General features: G+C 39.3%; 1 protein-coding gene across 2 annotated transcripts in view; it reads left to right on the top strand.

Moving 5' to 3' along the window:
• Positions 1-17064, top strand: part of rhpn1 (rhophilin, Rho GTPase binding protein 1) — a 118199-nt gene that overhangs the window by 80945 nt on the left and 20190 nt on the right. For both annotated transcript variants that reach the window (XM_072259818.1, XM_072259826.1), the window contains exons 8-12: positions 2251-2438; positions 5598-5754; positions 8064-8180; positions 10629-10823; positions 14816-14892. In XM_072259818.1, coding sequence (XP_072115919.1) covers positions 2251-2438; positions 5598-5754; positions 8064-8180; positions 10629-10823; positions 14816-14892 — 734 coding nt within the window. The remainder of the gene's footprint in view (positions 1-2250; positions 2439-5597; positions 5755-8063; positions 8181-10628; positions 10824-14815; positions 14893-17064) is intronic.

Below are 17064 nucleotides of genomic sequence, written 5' to 3'. Positions count from 1 at the left end.
ATCGTATATAAGACATGTCACAGCTCTGCTTCGTTCAGCATTTGAGGAGATTTGGTATGTCATCAAAGACTGTTATAAGTTTCTTCTATGTACCATGGAGAGCATTCTGAATGGTTGGATCACAGGCTGGTATGAAGGCACAGGGTCACAAGAAGTTGCAGAGGGTTTAGACTCAGCCAGCTCCTTCATGGGCACAACCCCTCCCCACTGTTGAGCTCATCTTAAAGAAACAGTGCCTCAAGAAGACAGCATCCTGGATATGCCCTCTTCTCATTAGTATCGTCAGGGAATAGATACCGGAGCCTAAAATCCCTAATCAGTGGTTTAGAAACAACTTCTTCCCCTCCACCTTGTGATTTCTGAAAGGCCCTTGAATCTATAAATACTGCGTCATTATTCTTTTTTTCCACTATTCATTTATTTTGTAGTTTATAGTAATTTTACATTGCACTGTGCTGCTGTTACAAAACAATAAATTTCACGGTAGTGATAATAAACATGATTCTGATCATTTGGCTCAACTTCCAAGTGATTCTATGGAGGAGTAATAGTGCCCATTGATGGAACAATAGCAAAAACTAAAACCTCTGGAATCAACATAAACACTGAGAAACAGCAAGCTGATTCAGTTCATCTGTCCAAGTCAGATGATTGTCTGCTCAAACTGCACTCCTGTACTTGTAGGGAGTGTGGCCTGTTCTGCCATTACATTGTGTTATTGAAGAACTGCTGAATAGTCAGAGGTGCTGTCCTTTAGATGAGTAAAAGGAAAGGTACGTCACATCTGGAGTTCCTCTGGTTAGTGGACGATTTCCCTCCATGCCTCTCAGACGTAGTGAGGAACCACGTAGGAGGCAAGTTACAGCAGTGATTTGCTATTGCCTTCTGCTGGGTGAGTTTCCAAAGAGATCACCAGCTCGTAACCCTGCACGGATGGAAAGCGTGCAGGGGAGCCGGCTGGATTTGAACTCAGGACCTTTCGTCCCGAAGTCCGGCATTGATGCCACTACGCCACCAGCCGAGTCTTTAGATGAGTAATTAAACAAAAACATTATTAGCCTGTTGAATGAATACTAAACATCATGCAGCACTATCTGAATATCTCAAAGGTGTGTAGTTTAGTAGAATTGGCCATTGTAAATCACCCCTTGTAGTAGAATCTTTAGGGAGTTGATGAGCATATTTGGTTGTCATTCAACCGTACATGAATACAGCAAACAAAACAGTGTTCCTTCAGGGGTAAGGTGCAAAACACCGTACCAACAACTCACAGCACGTACAACACGAAAGCAGAAAAAATATCTAGCCCAAGTCCCTTAGCGGCATGGCCTGTAGATTAATGGTGCATGAGCTGTTGCTCTGGTCCAGCTTGTGTCCTACTGAGCAAACACTGAAAGGCAGCAGCGACAGAAGGGGCCAGCCCGTAACCCAGCTCTCTCCCACATGGCCTCAGCGTCTCCTCTCCTGGCTAGCTTCAACAGGTGATACTGTGGCATCACCTGGTCCATGCAACAACCAGGGCAACACAGCTCCCCTACCATCAGTCTCACCAATGAACCAGTGCACTGAACTTGCAGTTTTCTACATTACCAGTGTCCAACAGGGTCTTGCAATCACAATTAAAACATCCAGGACAATGATTTGCACCAGTTGTTGGTTTACGCACCACCTCCACTAACAAGTCTAGGCAACACATGTATGTAGATCCATCGCTACTGAGCAACTTGCTGACGGGATAGGCCTGCAGTACTCATAAAAAGAAAATTGGATAATGTAGGTTTAGTATAAATGAGTGGTTGATCTTCAGAGCAGACCCAGTTGGCCTGTTTCTATGTTGTATTGTTTTATCACTCTACAACATGGTGTCCATTTGCGAAATTGTTTTTTGTATACACAGATATTTTGAAGCATGACATGCTTGGGCATAGACTAATGCATGTGTTTAGGAAAAAATATATAAAACGATTAAAGAGATGGAATATACAGAATTTGACAGGTCAGAAACTGCTTCCTCTACTACTATCCTCCGTGGGCTAGTACTTACGAATGAGGAGTTTTGGTGATCAAAGCTTTGTTCCTGTTCCCACCAAAAATATTTTAAGCATTTTTTCACACAACATATAAAGGATAAGTTTATATGTTCTTTTTTCAAAAATCCACCTGTCATGCATTCTGAGCTGCATATTTTACACAACGACTTTGTAGTATTTCATAATTAATGGTCAAATATATCATGTCTATTCTCACAAGGTGCTTTGAACTATTTAAAAGAAAACTTCTCGAATGCCCCGAGCCTCGATATGAGCACGCCATCCCTGAACATGTTAGTGCGTCTGATGATCGCACAGGTACAAGAATGTGTCTTTGAAAATGTGATGCTGGCAGGAATTAAGGATGAGTTCTTGGTACAATTACAGAGCGCGCAGGAGGCTGCAAGGGTAAGATGTTAAAGTAATAGTAGTGCAGATATAGTCATTCTATTTGCATCATTATGTAACTCTTGAGCAAACAAATCGAATCATTGGCCATTACCATGGGATTCATATGCAAAAGAACCACATAATAGAACGTAGAATAGTACAGCATATGAAAAGGCCTTTCAGCCCACAGTTAAATTACATCAGTAATTACAAAGTTTGTAAATGAACTAATTAAATTAGTAACCAAATGCCCAACTAAACTAATACTTTCTCCCTACACAACGTCCATGTCCTTTCATTTCCTGTATACTCATGTTCCTATCTAAAAGCCTTGTTAATGCCTTAACTATGTTTGCCTTCAGCACCTTCCAAGCACCCATTACTCTGTGTAAATAAAACATGCCCTGAACATCACAGTTCAATTCATCCAATTGCTCAGGAATCCTATTCCTAAGAATTCTGTTCAACATGCTAACTTCCCAGTCACTGCTGTGAGACTCACCGGTCCAAAGTTTCCAGGAATATCCCCATTTCCCTTTGTGAATAATGGAATGTGAGTCACTCACCAGTCCTCCTGGTCCTTGCCTGAGGCTAGAGCAGGCACAAAGGTATTGGTTAACCCAGCAATCTCATCCCTTGCTTATCACAAAATCCTTGGGTATATATCATCAGGCCCCAGGGACTGTTCACCTTGAAGTTCATTAAGAGAACCAACACTACCTCCTCTATCTCAAAATCCCCTAACAAATTAGCACATTGCATATTGGTCTCTCTATCCTCCATGTTCTTCTCCTTGGTAACTGTATTAAAGGAACCAGACTTTTGTAATAGTTCAGTAAGTAAATGTCCTGAGCTTACTGATTCTGAGGTTTCTACGAACTTAATTTTTTTTCAAGTTATTTCACTCAATTGTTAGAGCTTGTTAAGGTGCTTTTATAATGCAATTTTCTCTTCAATCTTTACAAGTTAATTTATGGAATGCGTACATTGGTAGCCTAGCCTGCAAATTTTTGGCATAGAATCACAGAAATATACAGCACAGAAATTGTAGTCCTCTATGCCAATCGTGATTTTTATCTACACTAATCCCATTTGCCCACATTAGACCTAATCCAGTTTAGCTTTTCCTATCTTAAGTACCTGCCTAAATGCCTTTTAAGTATTTTAATTTTAAGTGTCTAGGCTGTTTCTACAGTAGGTTATGTGGTTGGCACAACATTGTGGGCTGAAAGGCCTGTAATGTACTGTAGGTTTCTATATGTCTATGTTTCTATCTCTCCAATACTTCCTCTAGCAGTTCATCCCAGACATTCATCATCCTCTGTTGGAAAACTTGCCCTTCTAATCTACTTTAAATTTCTCTCAATTTAAATCTATGCCTTCTAGCTTTAGAATCTCCTGCCTTGGGAAAGTAATTCAAATTATCTATTCTATCTAGGCCCCTCACAATTTTATAAAGTGATCTCTGTAAGGTTACTCCTCAGCCTCCTACATTCAAATGACAATAAACTCAAGTGTATCCAATTTCTCCTTACTACTACAAGCTCTATTCCAGGCAACATCCTGACGAACCTTTTCTGCACTGTATCTTGTTTCCACACCTTCCCTGTAACGTAGCAGCCAAAACTGTGCTCAGTACTTTGTGTGTCCTAATCAGTGTTTTGTTCAACTGCAACACACTGTCCCAATTATTGCACTCAAAGCCTCAGCCTACAAAGGCAAGCATACCAAAATGCCTTTTTTCCCACTGTGCTATCCAATTTTGTCGTCACTTTCGGGAGTTGTCATTGAGAAGATGCTGTATTAGTCAGCTTCCATTTTAAGCAGTTTCTGGGTCTCTCTCTCTCTTGCCACCACTGCCCTCCACCCAAACTCTCTTGTCCTCTGAATACCAGCCTTTAATGCTTACCACTTGTCTCCCATACATGGCCTATGATCGAACACTGAATTTTCTTTCACAAACTGCACAATATCTGGAGGAAATTGGCAGCAAATATTCAGTGGCACCTATTGCCTTGGATGTTGGGCACTATTGAACTTTATAGCAGGAGGCCCATGACTAAAGCAGTTAGTGTGCCATATAACAGTTCTTTATTCCCATTTAAGATTTTCTGGACCAAGAATTCTTAACATGGAGAGAAAGGGAGGAAAGAGCAAGAAAAAGGTCAATGGTAGTGAGGAAAGCTGGTAAAATCAAATAACAAAAGGGATGATGAAAGGCATTGGTAATGAAATAAAGAACAAAACTAGTATAAGTGAATTACAAATGGGAACGACTGAACCTGAGAATGTTAAACTCCTCTTGCCTGGAAAGCTATAATGTGTCCAGTTGAAAGGCAGCGTACTGTTACCTGAGCTTATAGGATTCACAGGAAATCCTGTAAATTTCCACCATTTCTGGAAGGATCATCAGAAATACCAGATTAATACCATCTAAAAACCCATAAAGAAGCTCAAATCACAGCTAATGCAGGTCAAAGATGACTTGGGGCTCAGGTTGGCTGTTGTCTACAGGAATCCTTGTGAATATAGAGCAGCATATTTCAACCAAATGGGATGCACGGTGGAAACCCACATCAAGGAACACAGAAGATGTATCCGTTTGGGTTACCTGGAGAAATCAGTGGTAGCAGAACATTGGATTCACAATGGCCATAGAATTGACTTAGACAGCACAAAGCTACTGTGCTGCACCAATGGCTTTTGGGACCACCTGGTAAAGGAAGTCATTGAAATAAAATTAGAGGAAAAGAACTTTAACAAAGATGAAGGTCTCATTCTAAGTGAGAACCAGAATTCAGTTGTAAGCAGTGGAAACCTGGTTGGATGAACACTAACCATTCGGGAAGGACGGACAACAGGGTTATAAATACCACTGGACTAGACATGCCCAGGCATCATCCCTGATGAAGGTGGCAGATTTTGTCATCAAAACATTGGTTAAAATCGATATCTGTACCTGGCTGGAAGCTCGAGAACGGTTTATTCATCATACATGCTGGCAAAGCACCAGATCCTTTTTCATCTCACTTCATATTTTCTACAGTTTGCATGTCTTTGGAAAATTCATTGCTAGGAATCAAATGGTATCATTTCATTGATGTGATGGTGTAGAGCAGTAATTGTAATTATAGTAATATGGCTGTTTATGCTTATATTCCTTATATTGCTATTTAGGTGGCTGATGTTTATTCCTTGGTCTATCAGACAATGACACAACCCCCAGTGAAAGACTATGTTCCATTCTCTTGGACAACTATGGTTCAGGTCAAATCTGAGTACTTCAAAGCTGTTTCACATTATTTTGCTGCTATTGCATTTTGTGACCAAACAAGTAAGTATTTCACCAAGTTGGCTGCATTTAGTTGGTGATTGATATTTTGATAGAATGTTTGACACGAAAGAAGGAATGTTTAATTTTGCCATTGAAAACTAGTACAAGAGCGAATGTAGTGATTAAGTTAAGTGGGTAAACAGTAATGGTCAATTGGAATGATAAGCTCTTGTGAACACACTGTTGATAGAACCTATTTTCACTTTGGAGAGCAGTGCCCTTGCTTGAGAGTATTTTAATCGCAACATTGCTAAGTTTCTTACATTTCAATTATTATAAATGTGTGCTTAGAAACTGAAGCACACAGTATTGTTCCTTTAATTTAGTCTTCTGTAAATTGCGTACTTCCAAAGTAGAGTGTCATTGCAATCATTTATATATCAAATTGCAGCACAATTGTGATTCATTGCACTGACTGTGGTACAAATCGCACCTCAAATCAGACAAACTAGACTGTTTTGCTCCAAGGGCTATGCTTCTGGATTCCATAGGACACCTACAAAAGCAGCAAGGTAGCTTAAGAGGCTCCTGCAGTATTTCACAGGACAGTGCAGTAAACCTAATGCAGATAGATGCTTTCCTCAGATCTTAACATGCTGTGCCTGCCTGCCCTACCATTGTCCCCAAATAACTTCCCAAAATCATCCCTTCCCCATAGGTACTCTCTCCCCTATGGATCAATCTCTAGAATCTCTGCCCTCAGACCCAGAACTCTAGGCAATTACCCACAGTTACCAGGCCCCTATTTCCAGGTACCAATACCATCCTGTGGACAACCTTACACTTACATCGCATGAAACCAAGTGTACAACTGGCAATCAGTGATATACAAGTCCTTGGGGCGCCATTCGTAATGCAGGTTAGTCTCTGGATTATGACACTAATATTCAATGGTCTAAATGGAGCTTCACTAGAATAAGGTCATGAGGGCATCTACAACATAAAGAAAGGCAGCACGAAGCAAAGCAAAATACCTATTCCTATTCCTCTTTCATACATTCAAAGTGAAGAGCAAATCAAGCAAGCAAAACTTGACTTGACATTCAGATAAATGTCCTATAAAACTGAATACGTTATCTTTTTATTTTGCTGTGCACATATTCTGGTGGTGATATTTGATTGAATTCTAACCTTTTGATTCTTCCTTGAGCAATTACAATGTTTAATATCGATGCCCTATTGAATCTCAAATATATAACATATGTATATATATGTGTGTGTTTTGTAATTTGTACAATTATTCTGTGATGTGCGAGAAATGGTCTACATTCTGAGATGGCACATTGCAAGCATTTTGTAGCTGACATAGAAGTGAACTGACGCTGTTATTGACTGAGCCGTTTCTCTCCACTTAATGAACTCATGGACAAAATACTTACCAAAGAAAAACAAATAGAACTGCCTAGCTTCCTTGCAACCCAAAACAAAACAAAAGATAAAGATAAACTTAACTCTGACTTAGCCACCTTGAACAAAAGTGCCATTATGATTTTGGGGAGAATTTTGCGGACAAAAGCTTTAATAGTTGGAAGCAGGCCTCTTTGGAATAGAAAGCTTTAGAATACATGAAATGGCAATTGTCCTCTGGGATTTGAAGGTCAGAGCAGATCATCTTAATAAATCAATTAATCTTTGAGGAGCTTGACTGAGGCTGTTGTGCGTGAAAATCCCAGATCAGCAGGTTCTAAGTTACTCGAACCACCCTGTCTGCTACCAACAATCATTTCACAGTCAAAGTCACTTAGATCACATTTCTTCCCCATTCTGATGTTTGGTCTGAACAACATCTGAACCCCTTGCCCACATCTGCAAGCTTTTATGCATTGAGTTGCTGCTACATAATTGGGTGATTAGATATTTGCATTAACTAGCAGGTGTACCTAATAAAGTGGCCACTGAGTGCACATGGGTAACATTTTTACAAGTGTTCAGTCCAATTCCTCCAATCATTCATTGTCAGCTGTTGAGATTACCAGGCAGAAAACAAGGAGTGGAAATAGGTGATTTCTCTGGTTGGCCAAATAAATAACGTACTGCAGGAATGGTGTTTGTGCCCAGCTAGTTGAAATCTATGTCATCTATTTGGCTGATGGAACCAAATGTCATTTACAAGTTTTAGATTGTTAGCTAGTCTTAATGAACTGCATATTGACTGGACTGAAAGTTTTAAAAAGAAAATGAAGGTTGCATGCCACTTGCTTGACCCCAAGTGGACAGCAAATAAACAATGGACATGAACGGGTTGCTGCCTGGAAAGGTAATATTTAAGAGAACTTGAAAGGAACCTTTTTTGCATACTCTTTTTTCAGTGGGTCCTGATGATGAAAGTGAACACGTAAAGGCTCTTCAGCAACTTCATGTAACAATGCCTGAGGGTCCGTCATTGGTCATGGTACTTAAGGATAATGAGGAGCGACGCAAATTAGGTATGCAGTAAAGACAATCTTGTAATGGTTCATAATGTTTAAAGTTTCAACTGAAGGAATGCAAACCATACATTTATGAACAGCCTGTCATTGTGTACATACATTGAATAGATTGTTTTTGTAGTGCAGTGACTAGGCTTTGTAAGTAAGTGTAACTTTGTTTACCAGTAGTGTTGAAAGATTATTAAAAAAGTGTTTGAAATAAGAACAGAAAATGGGAAATACTCAACATATGTCTATTTATTGTTTTTATTCCAAATGTTAACCATTTGCAGTTTTTAATATTTAAATAAGATGAATAACTTATTTTACAGTTTGTTAAGCCAGGACTGTTGGCCAAGGTGATAGCAGATTTTCACATGTTAGGTCTGTGGGGTCCTTGCATTGGAACAGCCAACTGGGACTTAAGTTTAAACCCTGTATCCTGAAGTTAATCTTTAGTTATACACTGTATATCCATAGGGCTCTTATTTTTGTAAAATATGCAAATCTTTAGAGGCAAAGTCAGAAATAACTGGACTTTGAACCAAAAGAGAACATACTGGATTAATTAAAATAGAGATCCTTCTCTTGCCTTGGACGGGCTGATCTGATTGTTTACCTGTGCTGGTGGGGAGAACAGAAGTGATGTCTGCATTCCCATTGCCCAAAGCCAGTGAAACTGTCAGTGCACTGGGCAGTCAAAGGATGAGAGGGACTACAGTGGCATACTCCATACACCTCCAACCATCCTTTGCTTACTTAATCAGGGACCAAAATTTTGTTAAACCCAAAGCACCCATTTAAGAACTTTGCAGCCATCAGGAAAGCACCCATTGTAAGGAGTCTGTAATAGAAGTTAACGTTGGAATCATTACTTTTCAAGTAAAGTATTTGCATGAAATCCAGGTGATTGGTGTCTGCCTGACAACAACTGTTCTTTCAATAAAGAAGTCATGCAATTTCTCCTGGAGATTCCCTAAAATGTCATGAAAATTTATGTTATTAGGTGCACATCCACTGTAGAATACATTTTAAGCATCAGGAACACCTTGCAACCCGGTCAGATATCTGGAACTGTGTAATTCAGTTTTGAAAATCTGTTCTACTCTGAGAATAATTGTTCTTCATATATATAGTGCTGGGGAAAAAAAACAATGTCACCTGATTGAATTTCCAGTCAGGTGTACTGTGGTTTCAGGTCATGCAAGGTGTTCCTTAGATTCTGTTTTTGTACTGCACCTGTACAACAGCATTGTTCTGCTTCATGTTGGATGATTCTTGCCATTTTTTTTCTTTAACCTGTTTATAATGCAAAATACTAAAAATAATCTGGCAAAATAGAAATTTTCAGTTATAATCCTTCAGTGCCATCTAGAGTATCAGTACAAAATTACAGTATCATCAAAAGAAACCCAAGAAATTTACTGAAGTACACTATGAATTAGAAATGATAAGCAATATGGATCTGAAACATTCATTTGTATTTTTATTTTGGTTCTTGTACGTTTCAGTTATTCTCTAGTACCTTGATTTCCTTACTGTACAGTTCATCCATTTAAGCAAGTTATAAATGTTATCAGATCCAAATCACATACAATGGGAAAGCAGCATGAAGATTCTTTCCATTTGTTAATCTTATCCTTGTGAATAATGATGCATTAATCAGGTTACTAAATTTTCCCTGGTGTTGCATTATTTTGAAAATTGAACAGATTTTGTTTAAATTCAAAAGATTCTGCAGATACTAGAGATCTTGAGCAATACACACAAAATGCTGGGGGATCTGAGCAAGTCAGGCAGTATCGATTGAGGGGAATATACCAGTTGACATTCTGCCCGCTTCCATTCCAGTCCTAATGAAGCATCCCGTCCCAAAACATTAACTGTTTATTCCCCTTCCTAGATGTTGCCTGACCTGCTGAATTCCTCCAGCTTTTTGTTTTTAACCATGTTTTCAGTACTTTCTGGATGTCTCACTTGAAAGCTTGTTACTTTCTGGATCTCTCACTTTCTAGGAAATATTTAGAATGGCTCAGAGTAAATTATGCCACTGATTCCACACTTGGGGAGCAATTCTCCATTTCTTTCCACTAAGATAGTATCTCTGTGTATCTCAGACTATAATTTGAAATAGTTTTATAAAACCCCTTTTAATTTTCAACAGCAATCCTATTTCTGGTATAATTAAGCCAGATTCCAAAAAAATATACTAAATAACAATTCATTTAGTCACCACGATCAGTTCGAGACTGATTTAGCCTCATTCCATCAATGATTGCTATGTTTTGAAATTTGAAACTACTTGTATTCCACCACTCAGGATTAGACTCTAACTGTGGTGTGCAAGATAAAAGGATTGTAAGGAAGTCAGTCAACCCTAACCTTTCACAGAATCATGGTTTATAAGTAATCAATGCAATGAATGTTTTCCCATGTTTACGATTTTTTGTCCTTTCATTACTAAAGGAAAGGCTCATTTAAAGAAAGCAATAATTAAGCATGAAGAAGCGATGAGGATTCACAGCCTATGTCGGATCCTGAGGAAGATGGATATCCTGCAGGAGGTGCTAGTTGTTGCCCATAAACGATCATTGAAGAAGTATTCTGAGATTGATCGTGAAGATGATTTTTTTGAAACTGTTGAAGCTCCAGACATTCACCGTAAGTTGTTTTTCAATATTGATGTTGTCATTACCATCTGCTAAAGAATATTACCTGTATCTGACAACACTGGGGCTTTGCATAAACTTCATGAGGGATAGACCTACTGTTATATGAGTGTGTTAAGTACTGAGCTCGAGTAGCGTACATTTTCTATTTTTTGCTGTTCAAATCTCACTTATGGCAGTTCATATTTAATTCAATATATGAAATGATTTAGAACTGACAAAAAAAGATATGATTGCACTATTAAATTCTTTTTTTTAAGCGTTACGTACCAGATATTCAGCCATTCTTGTCTGGCACATGATGTCAGGATTAACTGGGTCACGTTATGAACGTTCTTGACTCGACCCCCTTGTATTTTTTTTAACGAGGCCGAGTGGCTAGCTCAACACTCAACACAGCATGAATAGAAAGCGTGCTCGGGGGTGGCCCGACCTGGATTCGAACTCGGGAACCTTCGCTCTGGAGTCCGGTGCTGATCTCACTGCGCCACTAGCCGGCTTATCAGGTTCATAAGACCCCATCTATTTGGTTCGTAACCCCACAAGGGAAAGAAAATTAATCCCAATTTGATTTGATTGCAGTTGCAGATTTTGGATGACTTTCATTAGCTTCACAAATGGTTTAATAAACTATTTGGTAAAACAGACAATCACAAATGAATTTGGGCAGCATTCCCCTATTTCTTCACACCTCCCCTACTGTCTGTTGTGGCTGTGACTAAGTTACTGGGGAAGTTGGAGCATTTGGTAGATATGAAAATCTTTATTCACCACGACAAACAGAGAAACCCTCTCGGTCGAGTCCCCCAAGCTCAAAGTATATACCCTTAGATCAAAGGTATAAGCAGGCAATTCAATGCAGTTTCCATGATTACAATGACATAGTTACAACAGTATCAGTCTGGTCGCAGCTGTAGAATCAGTTCATCGCTGAGGCGAGTAAAGCCTCAAGAAGTAGAGCTGAACACAGGTTTGTATTTTGCCCTCGGCCTCAAAGCTTTAATCTTTTAAATCTGGCTTGGCCCTTAAAGCAGCTGAATATTGGTTCGTTTTCTACTGTTGGGCCCAGGCCCCGATGTGTCAGTCCAGCCGAGGTCTTGTCCAGCAATGGCCATCACAGCCATACCTGCATTCTCAAGAGTCCTGTTCACCAAATCCTTGTGGATACCACAAAACGCCAGGTCATATAGATGGTCCAAAAGCACAACTCCTCCCAAAGAAAGATTACAGGCTGCATATTGCAGAGAAAATATTCCAGAAAAAACATAGATTTGTGTATTTAGTATTTAAGTAACATTTGAGTAATATTGTAAATATATTGTTTGATTAAGCATTTTTTTGTTTGGTTAAGTAATTAATTATGGGCTATATGTAAAAGTACATGAATGACATATATCATCACACCAACATGTGAAATTAAGACACATCCCAGGCTCTTGTGCTTTTGCTTTCAATTAGTTTCATATTTTGGTGTTACCGAACATAACAGTACTATTGTGTGCTGCCAGAAAATGTCGCCATGTCTTGCCAGTGCCATCTTGGCAGCTGAGTTGGGTTCAGTCGCTCAGATAACTTAGCTGTAGTTGCCTGATTTGATACAGGCCAATTAACATAACCACATTGTCTCAACATTTGGCTGATGCATATGTAAATGTCTCATGGTCACCATTTTGCAATCATAGTATTTTGGCCAGCCTTCTCTCTGGGGACAGTATTGTTTATTTGTAAAGGTGTCTCTTTAACTTCAATCCAGTTTCTGCTTAAAATTTACATTAAGAACTAAAAACTGGTCCTCGTTTGAATTTATATCTGATATATTCGCTTAACTTCATTACTCAATAATCCCCAACACTTTCTTTTCTCAAATCTTGCCTCTCTCAGTCCTTCCCCACACTGCTGTCTACTCAATCTCCTCTCTCCTCACCCCACTTCCACCTCAATCCTGCCCGCTGCTCATCTCCGCCTCTCGCCCCTCTCTACTCACCCCCTACTCTTTCCACCTTCTCCCTGACCTCCCCCTCCCTCTCTACTCACTCCCCCATCAGCTCTCTCCTCTCCTCATTGCCTCTCGCTGCCCCATTTTCTCTTCATCCCTTCCCCTATTCACCCACACCCCTTACCCTTACCTCCTCTACCCATCTCTCCCTTCCTTGGGAAGTCAAAGATAGTATTATAGGAAAAGAGAGGGCATATATTATGGCAAACATAATGGGATATTAGATGATTGGTAAGCTTTTAAAAACTAACAGAAGGCAACTAAAACTACCATTAGGAGAGAAAAGATGAAGTATGAAGGTCGGCTAGCCAAAATATAAAAGAAGATACCGAAAGTGTTCTCAAATATATAAAGGGTAAAAGAGGGGGGAGAGTGAATATTGGACTGCTGAAAAGTGATGCTGAAGAGGTAGTAATGGGGTCAAAGAAATTGTAAATGAACTTAGTAAGTATGTTGTGTCTTCTTTCACTGTGGAATTCGAGTGTCAAAGGATAGAAATGAGCATAGTTGCTATTACTAAAGAGAAGGAGCTTGGGAAGCTGAAAGGTCTGTAGGTAGGTTTGTCACCAGGACCAGTTGGACAACACCTCAGGGTTCTGAAAGAGTTAGCTAAAAAGATTGTTGAGGCATTAGTAATAAACCTTCAAGAATCTCTAGATTCTGATATGGTTCTGGAGGACTGGAAAATTGCAAATGTTATTCTACTCTTTAAAGGAGGGAGGCAGAAGAAAGGCAATTGTAGGCCAATTAGCCTGATCTCTGTGGTTGGGAAGATGTTGGCATCTATTACTAAGGATAAGGAGAACTTGGAGACACAGGATAAATAGGCCAAAGTCAGCATGATTTCCTTGAAAGGAAATTTCTCCTGACAAATTTGTTGAAATTCTTTGAGGAAATACAGGCGGGATAAACAAAGGAGAGTCAGAGGATGTTGTTTCTTGGATATTCAGAAGGTCTTTAACAAGGTGCCATATATGAGGCTGTTTAACAAAACAAGAGCCATGGTAATAAAGGAAATATACTAGCTTGGATAGAAGGTTGGTTGACTGGCAGGAGGCAAAGAATGGGTATAAAGAGCGTCTTTTCTGGTTGGCTGCCGGTGATTAGTGATGTTCCATAGAGATTAATGTTGTGACTGCTTTTCGTATTATATGTCAATGATTTGAATGACAAAATTGATGGCTTCATGGCCAAGTATTCAGATGACATGAAGATAGATGGAGGGGTAGGAAGTGTTGATGAAGCAGGGAGTTTGCAAAAGAACTTAGATTGGGAGAATGGGCAAAGAAATGGCAATTGGAATATAGTGTAGGGAAATGTATGGTCATGCACTTTGGTAGAAGGAATAAAGGCACAGACAATTTTCTAAATGGAAAATTCAAAGATCAGAGGTACAATGGGATTTGAAGTCATTGTGCAGGATTCCCTAACAGTTAACTTGCAGATTGATTCGCTGGTAAGGAACACAAATGCAATGTTAGCATTCATTTCAAGAGGGCTACAATATAAGAGCAAGGACATAATGCTGAGGCTTCCAAAGCACTGGTCAGCCCACACTTCATAGTCAGAGTCAGAATTAAGTTTAATATTACTGGCATATGTCGTGAGACTTGTTATGTGGCCCAGTACATTGCAATATATAACTTTGCACAGTACTGTAAATAAAACCAGTGTAGATTTTCAGACTTTCTTTCTTCCTCATGCATTTTCTGCCAACTAGATTTGCTTGCTTTACTATCCATATTTACCTAAACTTCATCATCTGCCATTACAATTTGGATCGAATCCATGCAATATATCTTACATTGCATCTTAAAACTGACCAGCTGAATTGTGCTTCAATCACAGGTTGTGGTACGGTATCATCCCATTCCCCTGATGGAAATTCTCTTGTAAGGGAGGAGATGAAAAGATGTGGTTTCAGTCCTGAGTATTCTGTAGCCAAGTTTAATTTAAATATATCATACAATGTCACTTTATCTTTGCAGCAAAAACACAGCAGAAACCAGAAATTAAAACTCCAAACTTTTCCAAGGTGAAAGTCACAGATATTTTTCACAGATTGGTAAGCACATTGGTCATATATCATAAATAAATATATATGTTTTTGTTATATATGTCCTAATTAATGGGTAAATATAAACCTATAATTGCATTTGTTATTTCATGTTTTTCAGTGTTATAAAGATAGAAAAAAGCTAATTAGCTAGCAATGACCATATATTTTAATTCATTTCACTCTATGCATCTCTTATCACAATCTTTATTCCACCCACTTTCTAGGAGTTCACTCTTGTATCTACTTGCATTTGCTTCCTCCAGAACCTTACTTAGTGACTTCAGCTTCTTTTCTTACTCCTGATTTTATGGATTTAACTTGCATTGAATATGGTTTGATAACCAATCTGTTGATATAGATTCTTGAGAGTTTCAGTTTGGTTGCCTTTTTTCCTAGGACAAAATGTTTTATGAAATGTGATAAGATTTTTCCTCTTCTGCCACGGTTCATGAATAATCCTGACCTGAGGAATATTTATCATCTGAATCTATATTTTTGTTTGTAATCTGTGAAATTTCTGTCCAACTCACTTTCCTTTATGTGTGTTATCTGGTATCCGTAATAGATTTCTTTGTATAAACTATGAGCAATGCTGTTGGTTGAAGCACTGAAAGACTGAAGTGCGCACTAAAGGATATGGGTTAAGCCTTGTGGTAGAGAAAAGGCACTGCTCAGATTTTAAATACTGAGCACTAATGGAGGAATGCATGGACTTCCAAGGTTTTCAGGAATGAAGCAACAAGATAAGTTGTGATTTCAGTGCTGTAAAAACTCTAAAAGAAATAAACCAGGATAGAAAGGAGATCAGAATATATAATCCAAGTAATTATATGCCACATTGTTCAAATTATTTGATTCCCTGCCAAGAGATGGAACATACAGACAATGGAGACTTTATTATGTACCTCCTCATAATAGAGTGGCCACCAAATGCGGGTTCATTGTCTTCTGCTGCTGTAGCCCATCCACTTCAAGGTTCAACATGTCGTGCGTTCAGAAATGCTCTTCTGCAACCCACTGTTGTAATGTGTGTTTGTTTGAATTACTGTCACCTTGAACCTGTCAGGCCATTCTCTGACCTCTCTCATTAACAAGGTGTTTTTGCCCACAGAACCATAGCTCACTAGATTTTTTTTTATTTTCTTGCACCACTCTCTGTAAACTAGGGACTGTAGTATGTGAAAATCCCAGGAGATCAACAGATTCTGATATACTCAAACCTACACTGAATGGCACCATGAATCATTCCACAGTCAAAGTCACTTAGATCACATTTCTTCCCCTTTCTTATGTTTGGTCTGAACAGCAGCTGAATCTCTTGAACATGTCTGCATGCTTTTATGCATTGAATTGCCTCCACATGATTGGCTGATTAGTTATTTGCATTAACGAGCAGGGTACAGGTGTATCTAATGAAGTGGCCACTGTGTGTATGCAAGTAATTACAGGCCACTTAATGTACAAATTATTTGAATCCCTGCCAAGAGATGGAATATACTGTTAATCTAGTATAGATCAAACAGCAACGTGCAGCATGGTCTGTTGGTTTATTAAGGGAATGTCGTGTCTGATTAACATGATCATGAGGAGACAGTTGTTAGTAGGTGAGTAGATTGATGTAGTCTTCATGGATTTTAATAATCAGGCATGTTAGTTGAAAACCTGGCAGCCTATGGGATCCAAGGATGAGACAAGAGAGACGAGAGGAGAAGATAGAGGGACATGGATAGAGAGAAGAGGGGTGAGAAGAAAGTAGGGAGATGAAGCAAGAGAGAGAAGGGAGGCAATCAGGACGGAGTGAGGAGACAGAGAGGTTAACCTAATGATTACAGCAGGGTTTCTCAACCAAGGTTCCGTGGAACCCTAAGGTTCTGTGAGAGGTCGCTAGGGGTTCCATGAGAGATCGGATTAAAAAACATCGATTGTTGACCTTCGCACAATGCTAGCACTCACAGTGGTGGGCAGTGACTGAGCAGACTCATTGGCAATCTGTGAGAGATGTCCCAGCCCAGTGTGGCAGTCCACAATAGGACCGTGTTTATTTCTGAGAGCTGTCTCAGCCCAGTATGGCGGTATGCAATAGGACCATGTTTATTTGTGAGAGCTGTCCCAGCCCAGTGTGGCAGTATGCAATAGGACCATGTTTATTTGTGAGAGATGTCCCAGCCCAGTGTGGCA

This window comes from Mobula birostris, chromosome 1 (assembly GCF_030028105.1).
Source record: "Mobula birostris isolate sMobBir1 chromosome 1, sMobBir1.hap1, whole genome shotgun sequence".
NCBI classification, from domain to species: Eukaryota; Metazoa; Chordata; class Chondrichthyes; order Myliobatiformes; family Myliobatidae; genus Mobula; species Mobula birostris.
Note: the sequence above shows the minus strand (reverse complement) of the source record. Positions and strands in the feature narration are given on the sequence as shown.